A 20471-nucleotide genomic window follows, 5' to 3' on the forward strand; every position below is an offset into this window, starting at 1 on the left:
ATGTCTTTAACTGGTTTCCACCAATTTAACAGGATCATCTGAAAAACTCTTGGAATCTTATCAGAATTAATGTAATCTGATCTGGTCCAGTGTATTCTGAACATGTGAGTTTTAATCAAATCTGGAGTTCGATGTAAATGATCCTTTGAAGAAAATCATATGCATTTATCCCATGAGTAACCCATACCCAATTATTATCAAAAAGTTTAAATTGATTAAAGATTGTACTAAACACCCCGTGAAATTATTCCATGTAGATATCATTTAGAAGAAAAAAAATAATAGATTTCCATTCCAACGATCAATCAATTGACTGATTTTTTTTTGAAAATAAAGAGTGCTTGATGGACGAGACCGTGTTTCGTGATCAAAACGATAATTGTGCATGGTTTTCACTGTTTTCTCAAAAAGTGTAATATGCAATGAGCCGAAACTTCAACAGGTTGGGATTTGAAATTTTTTTCTGTGGAGTTTGAGCAATGTTGTTATTGGAAACGAATAAAATGCTTGAAAAGTAAGTGATCATGTATGCCTTTAGAAATCATATATCGATGACTTACACAATCTTATGGTGGCATGGGTGGCTTGTGCGTAAAGCGCTCGCCTCTCACCAAGGTGACCACGCCGTTCGAATCCTGGCCGCGGATCGCATGTGAGTAGAGTTGTGCGTTGGTTCTCTCCTGTGCCACGAGGGCCCTCCGGTTTTCCTCCCTCCGGAAAAATCAAACACTTTTGATCTCAGGCTGTGCTCCGTGGTCATATATGGGTCGATGTGGCCGGCAGCCATAGGCGCCTTTACGTGCCAGCGGCCCGACCACGTTGTAGCCGCGTCCTTCGCAATTCAGCATATCAGCTGCGAGTAAGAATGATTAGCCTCCCAAATTATTTTTTTTATTATTATATTATTATTATCTGATCTCATTCCATCTGATTTCAGTCAAGACATAAGCAGATTCACTGATATCACTGTAAAAAAAAGTTGGGCAAAATGGGTTGATAATTCGACCAACGCTGGTTGAATTATCAACTGCCAACAGTCTTGGGCAAATTCTTCCCAATAGTTTGACAGTTTTTACCCAATTCAACCCAATATGAGATAATTTCATACCAATTCTGGGTAAATGACATTGCCCAACACTGTTTTATCCAACCTTTTTTACAGTGATCATATCCAACTCAACCTGAACGCTGCATGAATGAAGATAATCCCAACTACCCGATTTTGCGTTTGATTGAAATAAGCCCAGTTAAAATGCAATCACCCTAATGTTAAGCGATCTTGAAAACAAAGTCTGTTCTTGTCCTAGGTGGGCATGTGGGCCGTCGTCACCGCTAGAGATCCTACATGGAAGATGCCATTGATTATAAGTGTGGTGCTGCATGCCGCTCAGCAGTTTTCTGGAATCAATGCTGTAAGTTAACGCCTCCCCATCTACTTTCAAGACAAATGCTTTTGTTACCCTTCAATTCTCATATCACAAGGGAAACAACACCAATAATCAGGAAACAAAGGTTGTTTGTGTGGCTTTTTATAAGAGGGAATTTTGGCGTCGGGATGATGTGTAAATTCAAATTGGGTATAGTTTTCCCTATACACCGACGTAGTTATAAACACTGGATACTCGGTGTGTGGCTTTTAATGAGTTCAATTACTCGAGCGACTACTCAAAAGAAAGTGCAGGAGAAAACCCAATAGAAGAACATGATACAACCTGAATAACTGAGTGATACAGTGGGCTCTACAAAGACGATGCAGCACAAAGAAAAGCCACATTCATATATACATGTAGCTTTATCAGTCTAAATAGTCCTGGGTCCGACATGACCCAAATCCCAGTCGGGTTTAATTGACCCAGTTTCCAGTCAGATTTGGCCCGGTTTCCAGTCTGATTTGACCCAGTTTTCCAGTCAGGTTTGACCTGGATTCCAGTCAGATTTGACCCGGATTCCAGTCAGATTTGACCAGAAATCTGGTCCAAAATTTGACCCGATACTTTACAGCATCAAAATGACATATTTCTTGGGCGAAAACACACTTTTGCCAACTGAAGGTTTCCAGGTAAAAAATGACCCCGGGAAATGCCATTTAGCCTGGAAAAGGGTCGTTTTGACCCTAAAAAGTTATTTCGTCATCTTACCCAGATTCAGGGTCAAATCTGACCCGAGACTTTTTAGAGTGTACACACCTCGGGTGGGAAGCGATTTGAAACGAATGTAGAGTCTCCAGCTCAAAATCCGTCATTTAGTCGTAAGTCATTTTTCCAAATACTTTCCAACTTTTTTTTTTACACGATCTTTCAGGTGATGTTCTATGCAACCTACATCTTCAAACAAACAGGCATGTCAGATGAAGAGGTTTCTTATGCAACTGTTGGATTGGGCGGTGTCAATGTTTTCATGACCATTGTCGCGGTGAGTGACACTGGTTCTTTGGGGGACACCTTAATGTGTGGAAAGGCGTGACATTTGTCCCATTCTGGAACACAAATGAATCTTGGGTCCAGTTTTGGGTTCAGATTTCTGTTTGGCATTCATGTTGCTTATACATGTAGCTCTATTATGCATCCAATGGTTCTGGCATGGTTCCAATTACTTCGGTTGTGGGTCCAGGTTCTCTGTTTGTCCCAAGTTTCAAGTCAATACTCTTTATGAAGTTATACATGTTAAAGTTCTTGTTATTTTCATAGTTCTGATGGACCCTAGATCCGACCACTGTTCTTATTCTTGATTAAATCACAGTTATAACGGTCCGTATTAGTTGAATATGAGAAACGATATGACTGCTTTGCTGAAAAAAAAACTCAGTTAAACTGGTTCTTTGGGAGAGGGCCTAGTAGGATGCAGATTATGTATATATATATATGGAGAATTTTCTTTCCAGGTAAGGAAAAAACCTACAACATTGGGTACGGTTAGGTTTGGTTTCTGCTTGTCATATGAGATCTTGGCTCATAATCCAATTTTAGATTCCCATAGTTGGTTCTGGCAAACTTCCTATCCCGGGTTCAGATCCTCACTTTGACTTCAGTTTTAAGTCTGTTTCCTTAACAAAGACCTAAATGCTTAAGGTGTAATTGTTTGGTTCCATTTGGTTCCTAATTTCAGCTACAGTTCTTATTCTTGTTTAAGTCACAGAACGTAATTATGGTTTAAGGATGCATGAAAGTATTCAACAAGTTATAATGACAGATTAAACATTCCCGTTGACTTTTTCAGTTTCATTTATCCATGTCATTGTAGGTCTTTGTCGTTGAGCGTATAGGACGCCGTAAGCTCCTGCTATTCCCATTCGGCATAATGGCCATTGCCACAGCATTGCTAACTGTGTCCCTCAACCTACAGGTAAGTAGGTTGTGCATCTGCAACCACTGCAATCCATGAGCTCTTCTTTATGGGAGCTAGGTTCGGAAGAGAGCCACAAAGAAGCTCACAGTGCACATGTAAACAAAGCATGATATCAATGTCTCAAGTCTTTTTGTCTTAAAAAAAGTTGTGTCCTTCTGCAAAATGCTTGTAAGAGAAAGAAAAACATCCCAAAGCCTACTTGTCTGAGTCTCAAACCAGTGGCATGTTATGCTTGCCAAGATCAGTTGGGCTATGCGAATCTAAAAAGGTAGTGGCTTACCATAAATTTTGCTAATGGACTAAAACATGCAATGAAACGCACAGCAGTGCTCAAGTCAATGCGTTTTTTGCAAGTTTGCACAATGGAACGCTAAATAATACATCCCCTCGGAAAGACAGTTCTACTGTACTACTTGAAGCATTCAATATAATTGTGCACTCTCCAAGATTTTACGCCTTACGGCTGACAAGTGACCAACGCTGGGTGCTTTATTAGTAAAATGGACGTTTCCTGTTCATTAAACGTGTGATCTATAACATCTGACAAAGCTAAAGAAATAATTAAATGTATTACAAAATATAGCTCTTTGCTGTTCAAAACTTTGGTGGATATGTACTTTTACACAATATGATTGTCTTACTTGTTAAAACAACTTTGCCAATTGTTTGCATCTCCAGACATTCAAATTCAAGTATGTCATTTCACATGTAAAAGCAATCTTTCCCCCCCCCCCAAAAAAAAATTACTAAATTACATTAGTACAAGGTGGAATACATGTGCATCGATACCGAATTCGTATAATTATCATAATTCCCTACCTCCTTGGAAAACAAATGGCACACGTAGTGTTAGAGGAGGTCTATGGCCAACTGGAATAATTGTTTCATTGAACACTTCTGCTACCTTAGGGCTTTTTCACACTAGACAAATCTCGGAGTTGAAGCAGGGTTGAAACATGCAGTGTTTCACACAACTGTGCACCAACCCTGCATCAACCCTGAGATTGATTTCACCCCGGGTTGAACTCAACCCTGCTCCAGACCAGGGTTGAGATTTCTCAACCCGGGTTGAAACTCCGCCAGGGATTCAAAACAGTAGCAATAAGCTTGATTTGCATGAAGCAAGTGTTAAACTATGTGGGGTTGAATGCGGGTTGAAAAATACAAAAAAGTCAACCCGGGGTGGCACTGGGTTCGTTCACCCGGGGTTGAGTTCAACCTGGGTTGAGAGGCTGTAGAGTGATAAGGCCTTTATACTTTCGAACTGCAAAACTACAAAACATTGGAAACAGAATTAAGGATTAAATACCATCACACAGAATGCTACCTAAAGCTGAGAATGTTGCAGTATTGTCCACTATCTCCTACAATCTAAACACCAAAAGCTTTGAAAAAAGGCAGTGTACAGATTTGCATGGGAAACAAGCCTTGTGTGAAACCTTTCATCTGACATTAGTGAGAAAGCAGAGATAACTATCTCAACACTCAAGCATTTTGTTGTCAGTTGGTCAAAGGATATCAGCAATGTTGTTCAAACTGCAACTAGTCCTCCTTCACTTAAAATACTTAAACATTGTAATTGACAATTTTAAGTGAACAAGTTACAGTAAATGCCATACATGTTGATGGAGTTTTTCAATGTTCATTATTTGTGGGTTTTTCCTTTTTGAAAAATTGCATCATTAAAACCCCATATATACATGAAGTCTGCATGTAATACTACAAACAGGTATGCAACTTGAAAGAAAGAAAAAAACGAGGAAACTCCAATCTTTACAAGCCTTTGTATGGTGATTTTCAATTTTGAATGGTTAAGTTTTCAATTTTTAAGTGTTAAGTGAAAAACGAGGAAATCAGCTGATCCGAGGAAAAGTTGCATGCCTGTAAAAAAATATTTCAGAAAATGTACTTTCAGGTTGCTATACTCATAAAGCATGTGTATACAAAGTATAGACATCTTTTTTTTTAAGTCCAAATGTAAAAAAGTAGAGTCTTTTTATAATCATTAAACCTGTTTTATTTAATACATAAAACTCATTTACCCATGAAAAACAAAATATGTAATACATAATCTTACAAATGAACACAACAAGCAGTGGTTTTTTTTGCACTGTCGTGCGAAAGTTTGGAATGAGCTGTTCACCTGGTGTTTTAATTACCTCCTGTTTATGATAAGCACATACAGGAGACCAGACTATGGACTCTATGCATAAGTGACCTCTCAATGGTTACAAAGGGAACGTTGGGAGGGACCTCTTGGCGGGATTCTTGACCACACTGCTTACAGCCCCTGACGCTTAGGCAGTTGCACACACACAATTTGAACAAAAGACACAATCCCCCGAGGACTGAAACGATCTGTTGTTCTCCCTCTGTCTGTCAGTCCTCTGGGTGTATGTACCGTAGTGTACGCCCACTCTTGTAATACATGCATCTCGAGGACAGACAAACAAAGAGGGACCAACAGATTTTTTGTTGTCCTCGGGAGTTCATCTTTCCTTGAAAACCGTCCTCAAAATGAAAGTGTGTGTGCTTAGTCTATGGGAAAGGGAAAGACAATGCCAAATTGTCCTCGGACTTGATGGCAACATTTGACTGTGCACGGAAGCATGCATCCCTCCCACTGAATAGCGAGTGTTTATGCATGGAGGCCATAGGAGGAAAAAAGGCTTGGTAGAATCGGTTTTGTGGCTATATTTGCAGTCCTTACATGAATTGACACACTGCAGTGAATATCTGTAGCTGTAGGTAATAATAATAATAACCTGATTTACAGAGTGTTAAATTGCCTAGGGATACAATAGGCGCTAAACAAAGAATGAAAACAGGGAAAGAAGACAAAAGAGGACAACCAGCTATTCACTGCACATACATGTACAAAAACCAGTTATGAACACAGGAAACACAGAGTGACTAAAATATATGTACATGTGTACTTAATTGTAGCAATACTTCTGGTAGCAGCAAAACCAATTTACTGATCACAGGTCAAAGGTCATCTGATTTGAGTGCGCTGTACTTGATGCCATCAGAGCCGTTTACGTTTCCGTCAGGACTGCCATCCAAGTTCTAAAAACATGATCAAGAAAAAAACAATGGCATGAGCATGTAGGTTGTGATTTTTATCTTTTTAAACTCAGATCCAATTGCATTTTTTTTTTCTTGAATAGAGTTCCTTTGACTGGATGCGCTGGCTTAGTCTGGTGTTCATCTTCATGTACATCATTAACTTTGCCATCGGACCTGGTAAGTTACAACTTGCTAACACATGGGTAATACATGTATATCGGAAGTTTCCTGTAGACCATTCTTTCGTGTTTTTTTTGTAAACATTGAGCACCATTTTGTATGGGCTGTCACAAGGGTACAAATTTAAAACCGGTTGGCAATAAGATTTTGCCAAAAATTGCATATTAACAGCCTCGTTATGTAAGAAACGGATATTTTTTTTATGGAGACTGCTCTATGTTCCGACACCCCTATGTTCCTACACCACTATGTTCCGACAACCCGCATAAGATGGTGTAACTCTCGGTTAGGGTTCGGGTTAGGAATAGGACTACGTGCAGTCGAAACATAGGGGTGTCGGAACATAGAGGTGTAACCTTTTTTATTAGGTCTTTTGTAACTTTAGTCTGTTATTTTGTATTTTCAACAATCCAATGATATGTTTAGAAACATAAATATCTGTTTGCAATTTTTGTGATGTTGACCTTCCATAGCTTGCCAACCCCTGGTTGGCATAAAGTACCAATAACGGATTGAGCAATGTAAGGTCTATTGGCCTGACTGCGTATTCCTGAATACATGTATGTACGAGTTGAGGTTCGGACATGGAATGTGTAACCTCACGCTTGACTACAACCCTCCCAGTCCAAAAACAAATTGGATGTGTTATTTGTAAAGACAAGCCTGATCAAGCGTATGTGAGGTTCATATGTAATGTTATAATTTGTAACCTCCAACCTTGTGTTTTTGTAAGGCTCCAATGTGATGTTCTGTTAGTAGCCACTAGCATGTACAGGTACACAAGGTTTTAATAAGAGATGTTGGGACTGTGTTTCTTTATGTGTTTGGTTGAATGTCATTGTTCGTGACATCAATGACAAGTGGCACGTGGCTAAAAATTAAATGCCATGCTGTGTGACCACCTGTATGTATGAGGGTTCACAAGTTTCTTCTCAGTGAGGTGCACCTCATACAAATGAGGATCACATGTGAGGTGCTGCTGTGATTTTCTGTTTCTATACCCTCAAGCCTGTCAGTAAATTAATTTGCAGCGAGGTTCAAATGTCCTGTTTTGTTGATGACCTCAATCTTGCTTCCCCCCCCCCCTCCAGGACCTATCCCTTTTGTGATTGTTCCCGAGCTGTGGGCCCAGGGGCCTCGCCCTGCTGCCATGTCCCTCTCTGTCCAAGTCAACTGGTGGTGCAACTTCATCGTTGGTCTCTCCTTCCCGTTTATTCAGGTAAAATACTTGTGCATGGAAGTCCAAAGACACAGAGTCTTTCTTCTGTTAATTCAAATCCAGGAAAAGGGATTTGTAGTACTTGTGTCCATGAGCAACACACTTTGTTATAACAGAATTTTAATGGACTCATTTTTTGACAGCACCATGCTTCCAGGCAACAAAATATTCTGGAATTTGAGGATTATGGCATTTCTGTCCTTGAGCATATTTTCTACAATTCTCTCTCCTTCAGCCTGAAACAGTACATTCCGAGCAAAGTGTTTCAAAATAAAATAACTAAGGATTCTAAGGATGTTCAAACTTGTAAGTTGACAGGTTTTCTCTCCAGAAGTAGAGTGAACATATTGGATTATCGCTATGTATCTGTCATTCTTCTCTGCCGCTGCAGGAGGGTATCGGGGCCTACACCTTCTTGGTCTTCATGGGATTCCTCATTGTCAGCACCATCTTCATCTTCTTCTTCATCCCTGAGACCAGGAACAGGACCTTCGAGGACATCTCCTCCAGTTTTGGAAAGAAGAAGGAGGTGAACCAGAATGAGTACGAGCTTCAAGACCAGCGTTAGACAGCGAAGGGCATCTCAAAAGCACAGTGTATTTTTATCATTGTTGTCTGGGTCCCATTTCATAGCGTCTTAAACAATTTGCATCAGTTAGCACAAGTTTCAGCCGAGAACCAGTCAAAAGCTATGTCCATCACATGACTTTTTGGCCGGTTACCTGTTTGCTTGGCAAATATTTCCCATCATTAAATTGGCAAGCTCAGCAAATTGGATTGCCAAACAGCTTTGTGTACAGAAATGTATTAAAGTGTCTCATGATTGTGAAATAAATTGGCCTGTGCAATTAAACCTATGACAGCGCAGGGTGGGCTGCAAAGTGTTTGGGAGATCACCAACTGTTAAAATAATCAAAGAAATTAGTCAAGCAATTGTGCAGCTTAAGTGTTGCGCTCAGCACCTTCTCATCATGGAACCCAATGCCAATGACACAGTGGGTTCCAAAACAGAGATCAATAACCCATTTGGTGTGAACATGAAGAGCAACTCCTTGTGACCGGACATATGACTCAAATCAGGAATTCTAATACTACATACACTCGCATTTAATCACAAGTAACAGAATGAATACAGAGATTATGATAATCCAATGTAATGTTTTTACAAGACGCACATGTGCCGCTCACATATGCTCACGCGGTCGTCCTGAAGTCCGCTGTTCCAACCAACCTTTAGTCACTGTACTTCCCCAAACTGCCCTGCCTATTGCTAATTTGTAGCGCCCCTAAACTGCCTGAGCACTCTCTATATAGAGTTTTAATGATTTGTCAGTAAATAAACACAATGTAATACAGTGTAGTGTAATACAATGTAGTACAGGTGGTAATGGGTTCATTCAGTTCACACGTCTATAAACATGTACACTCTTAGTTGAGTCTACATGTAGCATGTGCACGATGAACATTTTCAACTTGATTTGTCCAACCGTTTTGATTCGTACATACATGCATGCATGCATGCACCAATGCACACTTTGGTCTACATGTATACCGACATTTGTCCTCAAAATTTTCATTAAAATCTGTTGTTTTCTTGATAATACCACGATTTTGTATATTTTGACCACCTTAAGGTGCAAGAGATTTATGCTGCCTCTATCAGAAAGTTAACCATGCTGAATGCTTTTAAAATGTACATGTATTTCCTTGGTGCTGATTTTTATTAATCATAGTGTGAAGGTGAATAGTTCTGCTGAGTAAAGTAAGAGTGCTTAATTGTTTCGAAGCGGAAACATTTTTGAAACAAATTTTAAAAGTAAAGTTTTATAAGCATCTGGTGTATTTTTAATGAAGCTCTTTTTCTCAGTTCCTCTATACCAAATAAAACTTTTTTAGCTCTTCTCAAGATCCTCACAAGTACATGTATATCAAATGAACTGAGACAAATCACTGTTGATCTCCTACAGCTAGGACCTTGAATGTGATTTGACTTGTGATTTACTTGTGAGGACTTGGCTTCAGCTCTGGGCCTATTTTTATGGTTCCCCTAACCACAGAATTCTGCGCTAACAATCACCACTCTGGGTGACTGCTCTATGTTCCAACACCCCTATGTTCTGATAACCTGCACATAAGATTGAGTTACTCCCGGTTAGGGTAAAAGTCAGGGTCAGGTTTAGGGATAGGAATAGGAGCAGTTGGACGGAACATAGGGGGGTCGGTGCTAACACGGCTAGCCAACAAAATATGCTTAAGGCCCCCCAAAAAAGTCTCCGGTTTCTGGTATGGAGCTTGCCCCAAAAGTGGTGCGGCGACGCGGCTTTTTTTTTTTTTACATGATTTTTTTGCTTCAAATGTCGGCTGATGACTGCAAATGGTGCCCGACTAAACTTAGTACAAATAGGCCTATATGGGAATGGGAGTCCAGAGGGGCCACATAAAGCTTATTCTCGACCATAACCCCACCTAAAAACACGTTATAATTGTGCAGCAGCAGAATTCCAGTCAAACCAGTGAGTTTGGCGGTTTTTAGACATCATCTTTCATTGAAAAAAAAAACTTTTTCATTTTGCCAACGCGCATGGCTACGGCGACGCGCGCGCATACCAGAAACCAGAGACTTTTTTTTTTGGCCTAACCTGTAACCGCAGAATCTTAAGTTACAAAATCTAAGTACCGGTATGTGCGTAAGCTAAAATTCCTCGCTAAACCCGTGAAATAAACAGTAAGCACAGAATTTTTGGTAACAGAAAGCAGGGATTTTTCCCGCTAACAGAACGCAGAGCCATGAAATTGGGCGCTGAACTTGGGATATTAAACATGTTAAATACAATAATGTACAAGTAGTGAATATGGTTTGAAAGATCAGGTATAAAAATATACTTTTTAAAATACTATACTATGGGTTGGTTTTTTATTTCATATTTTAGACTGCACTTTAATGATATTCTATGAGATATTTTGAGTCATATTCCTGAAAATAGTTGTGAGTTGTTTATTGTACATTAATAGTTAAATTTCAACAAGAGTCTTAAAGAATATCTCAGAACTGCCTTTGTTTGTATGCTCTGAGATGACATTTGTTTCCATTAGTTATTCATTGTAAAAACATGACCTAAAAATTCTGAATTTCCGATTTCCTTTTAACCATTTCATATCAAGATTATAACGATTAAGTCCAAGCATTTTATCTGAGAAATAAATAACTTTATAATTAATGTTATTATTGTCTGTAAAAATCCGATTTTAGAATCGCCCTTTTTGGAAATCAGTTTTGTTTCATTTTCTTTTGAAAATATGACGACAACAGCCAAAGTTATTTTATCTTTCTATTTCAAAATTTAATGTGAAAATTTATAGGTAAAGATGGATGGAGGTGTATTGTTCATGGACATGATTTTGTATATATATTAGAAATAGCTGACTTTTCAATAAACAATTTTTAACACAAAATGTAAATAACAAAAGCAATAAGAACAATTTAAAAATTAATCTCAGGTGAAGGAAACATTGCAAAAATATCTGAAAACTTACAATTGTTTGGACAGAAGTATCAGTATGTCTTGAATGTTTCAGGGCATTAGTTACAGTCAAAATGGACAATGGAACAAGAACATACTATTCGTCCACTGGTCACTACTTCTGTTTATATTCTAATGTAGATTAATTTAGTTTGAGGACGGCCTCAAGTTGGAACCACAAAAGCCTTTTAGAAGTGATGGATTGTTCACAACCAGTGTTGTAGCTCAGACCTTTTGAGACCTCACTCATTTTTTATCATTTACACGTATTTCAATTTTCAGCGATGAAGTTAAGTAAGTCAAATGACTGTGCTGCAGTGCGTCATTATTTTATGAAAGAACGACAAGATATATTTTGTGAGATCAACATTCAAGTTCAGGTTAAATTTCCTGTTTTGAGAGTCAAAATGTGTTAGAGATTTCTTCAAGATCTTTACAAGATCAATTTTATAATAACATGTTTATTTTTAAACTCTATGATAAACTTAAAACAATCCAACAAAGCCTGAAAGAACACCATTTTGTCTTTGAGCTTCCGGACCCCTCCATGGCCCTTGTACGGGCATGCATTTTACAAGGGATTGCCCTAGCTTTCTCTTGCTATAAGTTGTTTTTTTCAAAAAGCTTACTTGGATTACAGATTGTTCCATACAGTTATTCCATCTGGCAAACTGTCATTTAGAAGAAATCAAGAATTGAAGGTGATTTCCCACGATCAGTCAATTGACTGATTAAGATTTTTGGAAACTGAATTGTGTTTCGTGATCAAAAGGTTGAGCACGTTTTTTCACTGTTTTCTTAAAAAGTTTAAATACGTGGGGCTGAAACTTCAACCGGTTAGGTTTTGAACAGTAGCCCTTTGATTTTGAGTGGTACTAATACTGGAACGAACAAAATGCATGATACGCAAGTGATCCTATGTATGCCCAAAATAATAAGGAATTTTTTTAATTGCTGCTTGTGTTTAAATAAATATCAGGGACTTAAAGGGAATGTATAACATTTGCTTTTGCTGCAAGTTTCAGAAATAAATGGATTTGGAGGATTAGTATGCTATAGCAAAAATTGTTAAAATGACTTGTTCCACGATTTGGGCTTGTAGATGCTTGAAAAACCAAGAAAACCAATCATGTTCTTGTAGTCTGGTTCCCTGACCCCACTTAAGATGAAAAAGAGCAATGTATAACCTTTGCGGAATTGTAAGGTCAGAGAATCAGTCTAGCAGGCTTGTACCCCTTCACAGGTTTGTAATCAATTGCAAAGAAAACACGGAATAACTAATTATGAAAAATTAGAAGCACTTTTTGAAAAAAAAAGCCAGTTTTCTCCAACGCTGGTCAGCCAACCAGCGTTGGAAAAATCCAATTTTTCTTGAAAATGACAGCACACTAGGAGCCACGATTTTACAGAATGTTTTAGACTGTCATTCCCTAACAATCCAGTAAGGTATTTCGTGATAATTCGATCATTTCGTTTTGTGATGTTTGCAAATGTTGTATCTTCCCTTTAATATTATGAGTCTGATGTCATGACAATCTGTGCTGCATTGTTGATGAAGCTTTTTTTTATTAATGTATTATTAACAATGACAAGTTTGTCGTTATAATAGTGTGCGATACCGATACCGAAAATGCTGAAAGATTACTCCCATGTACAAGGCAGCCAATATTATAAATGGTAATTTTGTTAGATGTTGAATTGCAAGATCTTGTAATAAATTATGAGCAAGATTTGTTTAAAAAGAATGTGTAATGATTCTGTTGTTCATCTATTGGACGGCATTGCTAATGTGTTAGTCTGGTTCCTAGACCAAAAGATTTTGACTATTCCTGATGAATCTTAGGTCAGGCAGCCTCCGTGGCCAAAAATAAACATGACGACATTGATGGTCCTTTTTCAAAGCTCGGCTTCATTTCCGATTTCGCTTTATCGCTTGTAGCTTTTAATGTTCTGATCAATTTTTTTTAATAAATCACTTGCTTTGTAATATCATACAGTTATGATAATACAGTTTGATGTTTCTGTAAGATAACATTGACTAATGTTGATTTTGAATCTTCAAAGTTAGGCACCCAAATAGCACTGTTAGCAGGCGGAGCCGAATGAAGACCGAGTTTTGGAAAATCTCAGTAACGGTCGTCAAATTCAAAATTGTACATGACGCGGCAAAAAGTTCGCCCATACGATCCGAGTATATTTGATGCACAAAATCGTCGTTGAATTGCAAGTTTTCTAGATGAAAGCAATGAATATTAATTATCAACTCATTTAAAATAAAAATTAACAAGCAATTAGCAGTTAATTAAACCTATATTATATACTCGGAAATACTCGGGCGCTATCGGATTGTCAACGAAACGACTTCGGCAAACTTTGGAAATTTTCGGAAAAAGGAGGAATTCCTCCCGTTTTAGTCACGTGACGTAAATTGTAATACAATGTATTACCGGAGGCTACCGGACCTAAGATTCATCAGGAATAGTCAGAATCTTTTGGTCTGGGAACCAGACTACTAATGTGTATCATCACATGGTGGCGCTATTCAAAGAAAGCAGTTTTGGTACATGTATGTATATAGTAATCGAAGAGCAAGCTTAATCAATCGCTTAACCCAGTTTTTGATTTGTAGTGTAACTTGTAACCCATTAACCCTCCTGCTATTTAAGCAGTCACGGACAGTCAAAATTCACTTCCACTTCCCCTGCTATACTTTTAACAAAGGCTAGTCAGCAGCAGTCAGATCATATCTGACTCGGCCTGTAATTGGTGGTTGGCCGAGGGAAATAAATCAAATTAAAAAAAAAGAAATGTCTGGATCCATGGGTGATCAAGGTTTGGTTATAGGGGGGGGGGGGTTGGGGGTGGCAGGGAGTTAGCTGTCAAAAGTGGGTTTAAGCAGCCATATGCGGCCAAAGGGGGGGGGGGGGGCCTGCGGGGCTTCTAAACCTCTCCCTTAGATCTGCCACTAACATTTACATAGACTTGATGACAAGTCGTTAGACTATAGTGGTTTATGTCCGTCATCAGCGCCAGAATCCGCATACCATGCCACCGCCGTTCATGCAACGTGAGCGCTACAACAATTCATGCAAAAGTCATGTACATGTACAATGTACTACCGCGCGGCATGGTCAGTCCGTGTAATGCAGTACACACATGGGATCGCACACGCATGAGGTCGAAAATGTACGTAGCGTCCCCGCATCTAGGACAGCATGCGGTACGTTGTACCCCCAGCACAGAGCTTGGCAGTCGCGCGCGGCGGACATGATTAAAACCACTCATTACAGACTTGATTTCAAGTCCAACATATATATACATTGCAAAGTTGTCAGGTTGTGAAAATCAAATTTTCCTAATGATGCAGTTTGTCTAGCAAGCCCACTGAGAAATGGAGCATTGAAAAGCAAGGGGGGAAAGAGTGCATGCATGCAGGAGGATTTGCTTTGGTTGTAAAACACATTGCTTGCTACTTGTTACTCATGCACAGTATGGGCTCATAACCTTCAACCACTACCAAAGCAATTCTGAGATATGTTGCGGAAGAATTTTGCCTGCTAAGTGACTTTTAGTATCAGGATAACTTTAATAGCCATAAAAAAAAAAAAATTATGAGTATGACATTTGACCTTAATTGCAAGAAATACATCTGGTACAATGACTTGTTCTATTGTTTGAGCAGATATTTTGGCACAAAATGGTAGCTAATCAGGCATGCAACTGGGAAGTCACAACAAAAGAGGAAATTCAAATCTTTCCAAGACTTTGAACAGTGTTTTTCTATTTTCAATGGCACACATGGGAAGTAAAAAGAGGAAATCAGCTGATCCAAGGAAAAGTTGCATGCCTGAGCAAATAGAGACTGCGGGCTGACATGTACATGTAAGTTCAAAATCAAAACAGAATATTTGAAGTTTGTCAAATTAATGTTATAAGTTCTGGACTCAAAGATCTCGAAAGAGATTCCTGGATATCAAATTGCACTGGCAGTTAACTTTTTTCCGCAACGTATCCGGGGAAGAACCATTCCACCACCCATTTCAGCAAAACAACACAAATAAACACAGCAAACACCAACAAAATAACAGCAAGCACATGCAGAGAATGCAAGTTGACAGGTATACAAATGAAAGATTTATTGTGAAATCAGAAGAAAAAAAAAACATCGACAGGACGGACAATTAGAAACAGGGTGGAATAGGGAGAAGTTTACAATTTTGTGCACTGTGCGACATCACCAAACAATTGTTGACTGCTGTTCCATGGGATACGTCGTTTGTTACCCCCTCGAGCGCATATATAGCACCCTCGGCTTTGCCTCAGGTGCTACATGTTTGCCTCCCTCAGGCATAGAAATGGTGCATTCCACATCACAGCAGTCAACAATTGTTAAATATTCACTATTAAAATAAAATCAAGTGCAAATTTGTGTTAGAACATGCAGTCAACTAGAGTACAAAATACGCGAGTGTAAACATCAAGATAAGGTGAGAAAAAAAACAGGGTTGTTAAGCCTCTATTAACTCTGTGGGACCTGCAGCACATATACACTTTCTTTTTTCTGTGTGGCCCAAATAACAACCCCTTCATTTTCCATTGAAAGAAACACGCTGAAGCATTGCCATTCTCAGATAAATTTGTCTTTTCACAAGAGAGCACGACAGAAAAGCAAAAATAATTCAGTCGGCCCCTTAATGCTAAACGAAACGGTGAGCACTGTATTTTGAAGCAAACATAAGATAAAATATGTCTGGCCACAATTAGTTCTCCCTGGCTATGGACCGTTCCACAGATACCGGGGTAGTGCTATTTTTGTTTTTCTCGTGGTAATCTTTAGGGGATATCATTAAAAAAATACGTCCTATAAATAGTGTCCTGAGCGTGATGGAACATGTTCTTAATGAAATTCCCCGTGTTATTACCACGTGGCCACACAGTTGATTGTGTACATGTAGGCCTAACGAGCACAGAGAGACGTGCAAGATACACTGTAGAGATACAACAGTTGTAAAAAATCAGTTATTGCTCTCTAGCAGTTCTCCCTGTCTGCATTCCGTTACAAGTTACAAGTATATGATTTTAGGCTTTGCATGGTGGAGTATCAAACTTATCGTTTCCGTTTGCGGTAACACCATGTGGTAATAACTACTGCTTAGAAGATATTTAGTTCTGAAAAGAACTTGTCCTGCTTATTATCAACTTTTGCTATGTAGTTTTTGTTCTGATAAGAACAGTCCTGCTTCAAGTTTGTCAGGAGACTGTCTCCTGACGATGGCTAGAGCAGGCTAGTCGAAACGTTGAGACCAACAACAAGTTCTTTTAGAACTTAAAGCAGGACTGTTCTTATCAGAACAAAAATAGCAAAAGTTGATAATAAGCTGGACAAGTTCTTTTCAGAACTAAATATCTTCTAAGCAGTAGTTATTACCACACGGTGTTACCGCAAACCGAAACGATAAAGTTACAAGTAGAAACATTGTGTTTTTGGCCTGTGCAGCAGGTCCCATGGGTAGCATGGGTACAAAGCTTCAATATACACATGGGTTAATAGAAAATAAATGTTAATATAAAGCCTTTAAAAAAAAGTCTCCAAAAAAATAGATCCAAGAAGCTCATCAGGCATTGCTGAAGAACTGAAAAGTATAGTGGTGGGAGAAATCGGAGATTTCTAAATCCGGTTATCCTAATTTTTTTCCGAACTGAATAACGGTAATCTGATTTCACCGAAATTTCCCATCCAGCTCACAGTCATGCACAACAAAAAGTGGCGAGCGAGGTTCCACATGAAATGCCCTCCCAATGACTGGGTATAGTTTGCAGGATTCAATGACCACTTGGCCTTCATAAAAACACTCCAGAGCTGTAACGTTAAAACAATGGATGGGAACTCTCTGATACGTCGAGTGGGCAGGCTATTCATGTACCAAGAAGACCACTAGCAAGTGAATGCAGTTACAATCAGAGACCATAGAGAAAATTAGGGGATGTTCCAGTTGTGTTCTTCAGTTTGTGTCACAAAAACGGTAGGCTTAATTTCTGTTCAAGGTCGGTTTCGAATATCCGGTTTCTAAAATTGAAACTGAATACAAACCGAATATGAAAAATCCGGATTTAAATCCCACCACTATTAGTGTATGAAAAGATTTTTGAATATTAATCTGCAATTCCAATATAAAAAGACAGTTTATATAAATTGTGTCTGTACAATATATTATGTTAATACTTCAGGGTAGTTGGTTGTGGAAAGGAACGGACAATTTAAATAAGAAATGTTCTGAAGCTGTATGGTATTACGCTTTTGGGCCTTAATTCTTTTGTGCAGCAAACGTGATGCGATCAAGCTAAAAAATGAATCGTTTGGCGACCTTGGTCAATTTTTTTTTTTTTACAGTTTTTAAAAGAGCACAATCTGAGCATTACTGATGTGAAAACCGCATGCTGATACCATCTTTAGTTTAAAAATTATGGAAGTCGGAACACCAAAAGGTGTGATTAAGTGATGCACGTGGCCCTATTTTGGCCTGAATCTCCAAATGAAAGTTCCCGACAAACGACTCATTTAGCTTGATCGTATCACAAATGTAAAAAAAAAAAAAAAAATACCAGCTCAGAATATCCAATAGGAAAAAAAAAGGAAAACTGTTTCATGACCGAAAGAGAAATTTACTAATTAATGAAACCTAATTAGAATTTTATGAGTCATAAGATTGTTTTAGCACACATTCTCAAAATATTTACAAATATGCAGCATGAGTTTGAATTGTAATTTCTAGTTCCTGAGAACCAATTTTGTTTTTATCATTGCTAATGATCAATACGCTATCTACAGTTTAGATGTTACATATCAGCAATCCATACTAAAGAATTGTCAATTTCTTTTTCTACGAAATAGTTAATATTAGACCTAGAGTGGTACTGGACCATTAAATGAACTATGTATAAGTATATATTAAAATTACCCGCATTTTTGTTGTATGTACAGATCAAAACTTGGATGGCATGATGTGCACAAATTGACTGTTCGAAAAATGCCTCGTAAAATAACAGAGACAGATAAGCAACTTACAAGAGTTGCAGAAATCTTTGAATTTAAAGGCATAACAGATCATTTGCTTTTCATGCATCTTGTTCGTTTCCAATAATAACACCACTCAAAATCCAAAGGCAAAGGTTCGAAACCTTAACTGTTGCACTTTCAACTCAGTGGATATTATACTTTTCGAGAAAACAGTGAAAACCAATGCAAAACTTTCTGATCCCGAAATACAATTTCGTCAACAACATTCCAAATATCAGTCAATTGACTGATTGTTGGGAATGACTTAGATTTTCTGATTTCTTCTAAATGACAGTAAGCCAGACTGAATAATTTTACGGGGTGTTTAAATCCAGTACGATATTTCCAAGTATGCTTTTTTTGGTAATGATTCAGTGGGTTATTTTTTGGAAATGAATGCAAATGATCCAAGACACCTTTAAATAAAACATGGTAGTGCAATAACATAGCAAACAGGGCCCCATCACCAAAAAAGTCCAGTGGGTAAGATAATACCAAAGGTTTTCATGTCACTTTCTGAACACATAAACGCTTAGTTGCCGAGTTTTAAATGATACAGTTTTTTTCTGCAAATGCAGTTTGAGAGCATGCATATTGATTTCACATGCTGCAAATTCTAATCACCAATTAATTAATTCTAGGACTATTGAATACAGCGGAAGCTGTTAAAATTAAGCACACAGGAGTGTATAGCAGTTAAAATCATTGCAAAGAGACGTTTCGATTGACACCTGGCTCTGAACATGCAAAACATGAAAATGTGTTTGTTGCACACAAGCTTTTACCACCTTACGACTGGACTTTTTGTATGAATAGAAACAGAAAGAACAGCAACAATGTACTACCTGTAGTAAGCTTTTTTGCAGAATTCGTTCTTTTCACACTCCGCCATTGGGCATGCACAGCCTCGATCTGGCAACTTTACACAATAAAAATAGCCGGTTCAGTGATCTGAACCCCGACACGGGAATCACTGAACCGGCTGTATTTATTGTGTAAAGTTGCCAGATCGAGGCTCTGCATGCCCATGGCGGAAGTGTGAAAAGAGCGAATTCCCCAAACTATGTGGATTGGCTCTGTGCACAAGTACCCCCTCAACGGTAAGAAAGGGAGAGTTGGGGGAGACCACTGGGAGAGACATTTAAATGCATTGCCTACGACACATGACACTCACACGAAGACATTACAGCTCAGTGCACATGTACAGCGTGTGTCAATAAAAACGCAGGATTAGAAACAAAAATATTAAGAATATAAACCACCCCTATTCATCATAATGTTAACCCTCTTTTCAAAGTACCTTTCCTTCTCTTCACTATGCTTTTTATCCCATCTCATTTGGACAATTCTGTCCAGAGATAGAGTACATTAAAGAAGGGTTATAAATTCCAAGCTGGTCTGATTTGTGAAATCACACATACCTAATGAAAGGTTTGAATTCAGTACGGGTGAAAGTATTTGTGGATCACAAAGAAGGACATGTGTGGCAGGATTAGGCTTACATAATCCTTTAGTCCACAATCAATGTTATTAGTCAACAATTCATGATGCTTTGAAACAATGATAGTCCAGTTATTAAATCTAAGTGATACTTATCATCAGTTGTTTCAAAGAAAGTTTTGTTCTGGTTTAAATGTCTTCAATGCATACCTGCATTGTACATAACTGGTCGTTGTGTTAAGGTCATTGAATCAGACCAACCCACTTCAGAAGGGCTTCACAAAACTTGTCATAACTTTTGAACCAAAATTCCAAATTCCACCAAACAAAAATCTTGTCAAAGATGAAATTATGGACAATCAAATCCTTATCAAATTAGGCACACCAGTAGCATAATTTTCTCAGAAAACAAATCGCTTTGAATCCTGCGTTTTTATTGACACACGCTGTAGAATAAAATTAGCCGTGCTATGATGTATGTGGAGGAAACAGCATGCGCACACATTGCGTCCCTTCCACTGGGACTCTTGAAAGAGATCAAAAAGCGCCCTCTCTCGTTTGCGCACAGAGGCCATTTACATGGTTCTTGGCGCCCTTCCAAAGTTAGTACAAAAAGAATGTGATATTGTTTTCCTGCTGA

At 38.4% G+C, this 20471-nt stretch overlaps 2 protein-coding genes across 3 annotated transcripts in view; one reads left to right on the top strand and one right to left on the bottom strand.

Annotated features, from left to right (window-relative positions):
- LOC119742959 (solute carrier family 2, facilitated glucose transporter member 5-like) overlaps positions 1-8977 on the top strand; it is a 34669-nt gene extending 25692 nt beyond the window's left edge. For both annotated transcript variants that reach the window (XM_038219247.1, XM_038219246.1), the window contains 6 exons: positions 1308-1412; positions 2302-2412; positions 3241-3342; positions 6516-6591; positions 7686-7813; positions 8205-8977. In XM_038219247.1, coding sequence (XP_038075175.1) covers positions 1308-1412; positions 2302-2412; positions 3241-3342; positions 6516-6591; positions 7686-7813; positions 8205-8381 — 699 coding nt within the window. In that variant the 3' untranslated portion in view covers positions 8382-8977. The remainder of the gene's footprint in view (positions 1-1307; positions 1413-2301; positions 2413-3240; positions 3343-6515; positions 6592-7685; positions 7814-8204) is intronic.
- Positions 3794-20471, bottom strand: part of LOC119742958 (solute carrier family 2, facilitated glucose transporter member 3-like) — a 48554-nt gene continuing 31876 nt past the window's right edge. Inside the window, exon 13 of the mRNA XM_038219245.1 lies at positions 3794-6414. Coding sequence (XP_038075173.1) covers positions 6334-6414 — 81 coding nt within the window. The 3' untranslated portion in view covers positions 3794-6333. The remainder of the gene's footprint in view (positions 6415-20471) is intronic.

The sequence above is a fragment of the Patiria miniata genome, unplaced genomic scaffold (assembly GCF_015706575.1).
Source record: "Patiria miniata isolate m_02_andy unplaced genomic scaffold, ASM1570657v1 HiC_scaffold_6, whole genome shotgun sequence".
Classification (NCBI taxonomy): domain Eukaryota; kingdom Metazoa; phylum Echinodermata; class Asteroidea; order Valvatida; family Asterinidae; genus Patiria; species Patiria miniata.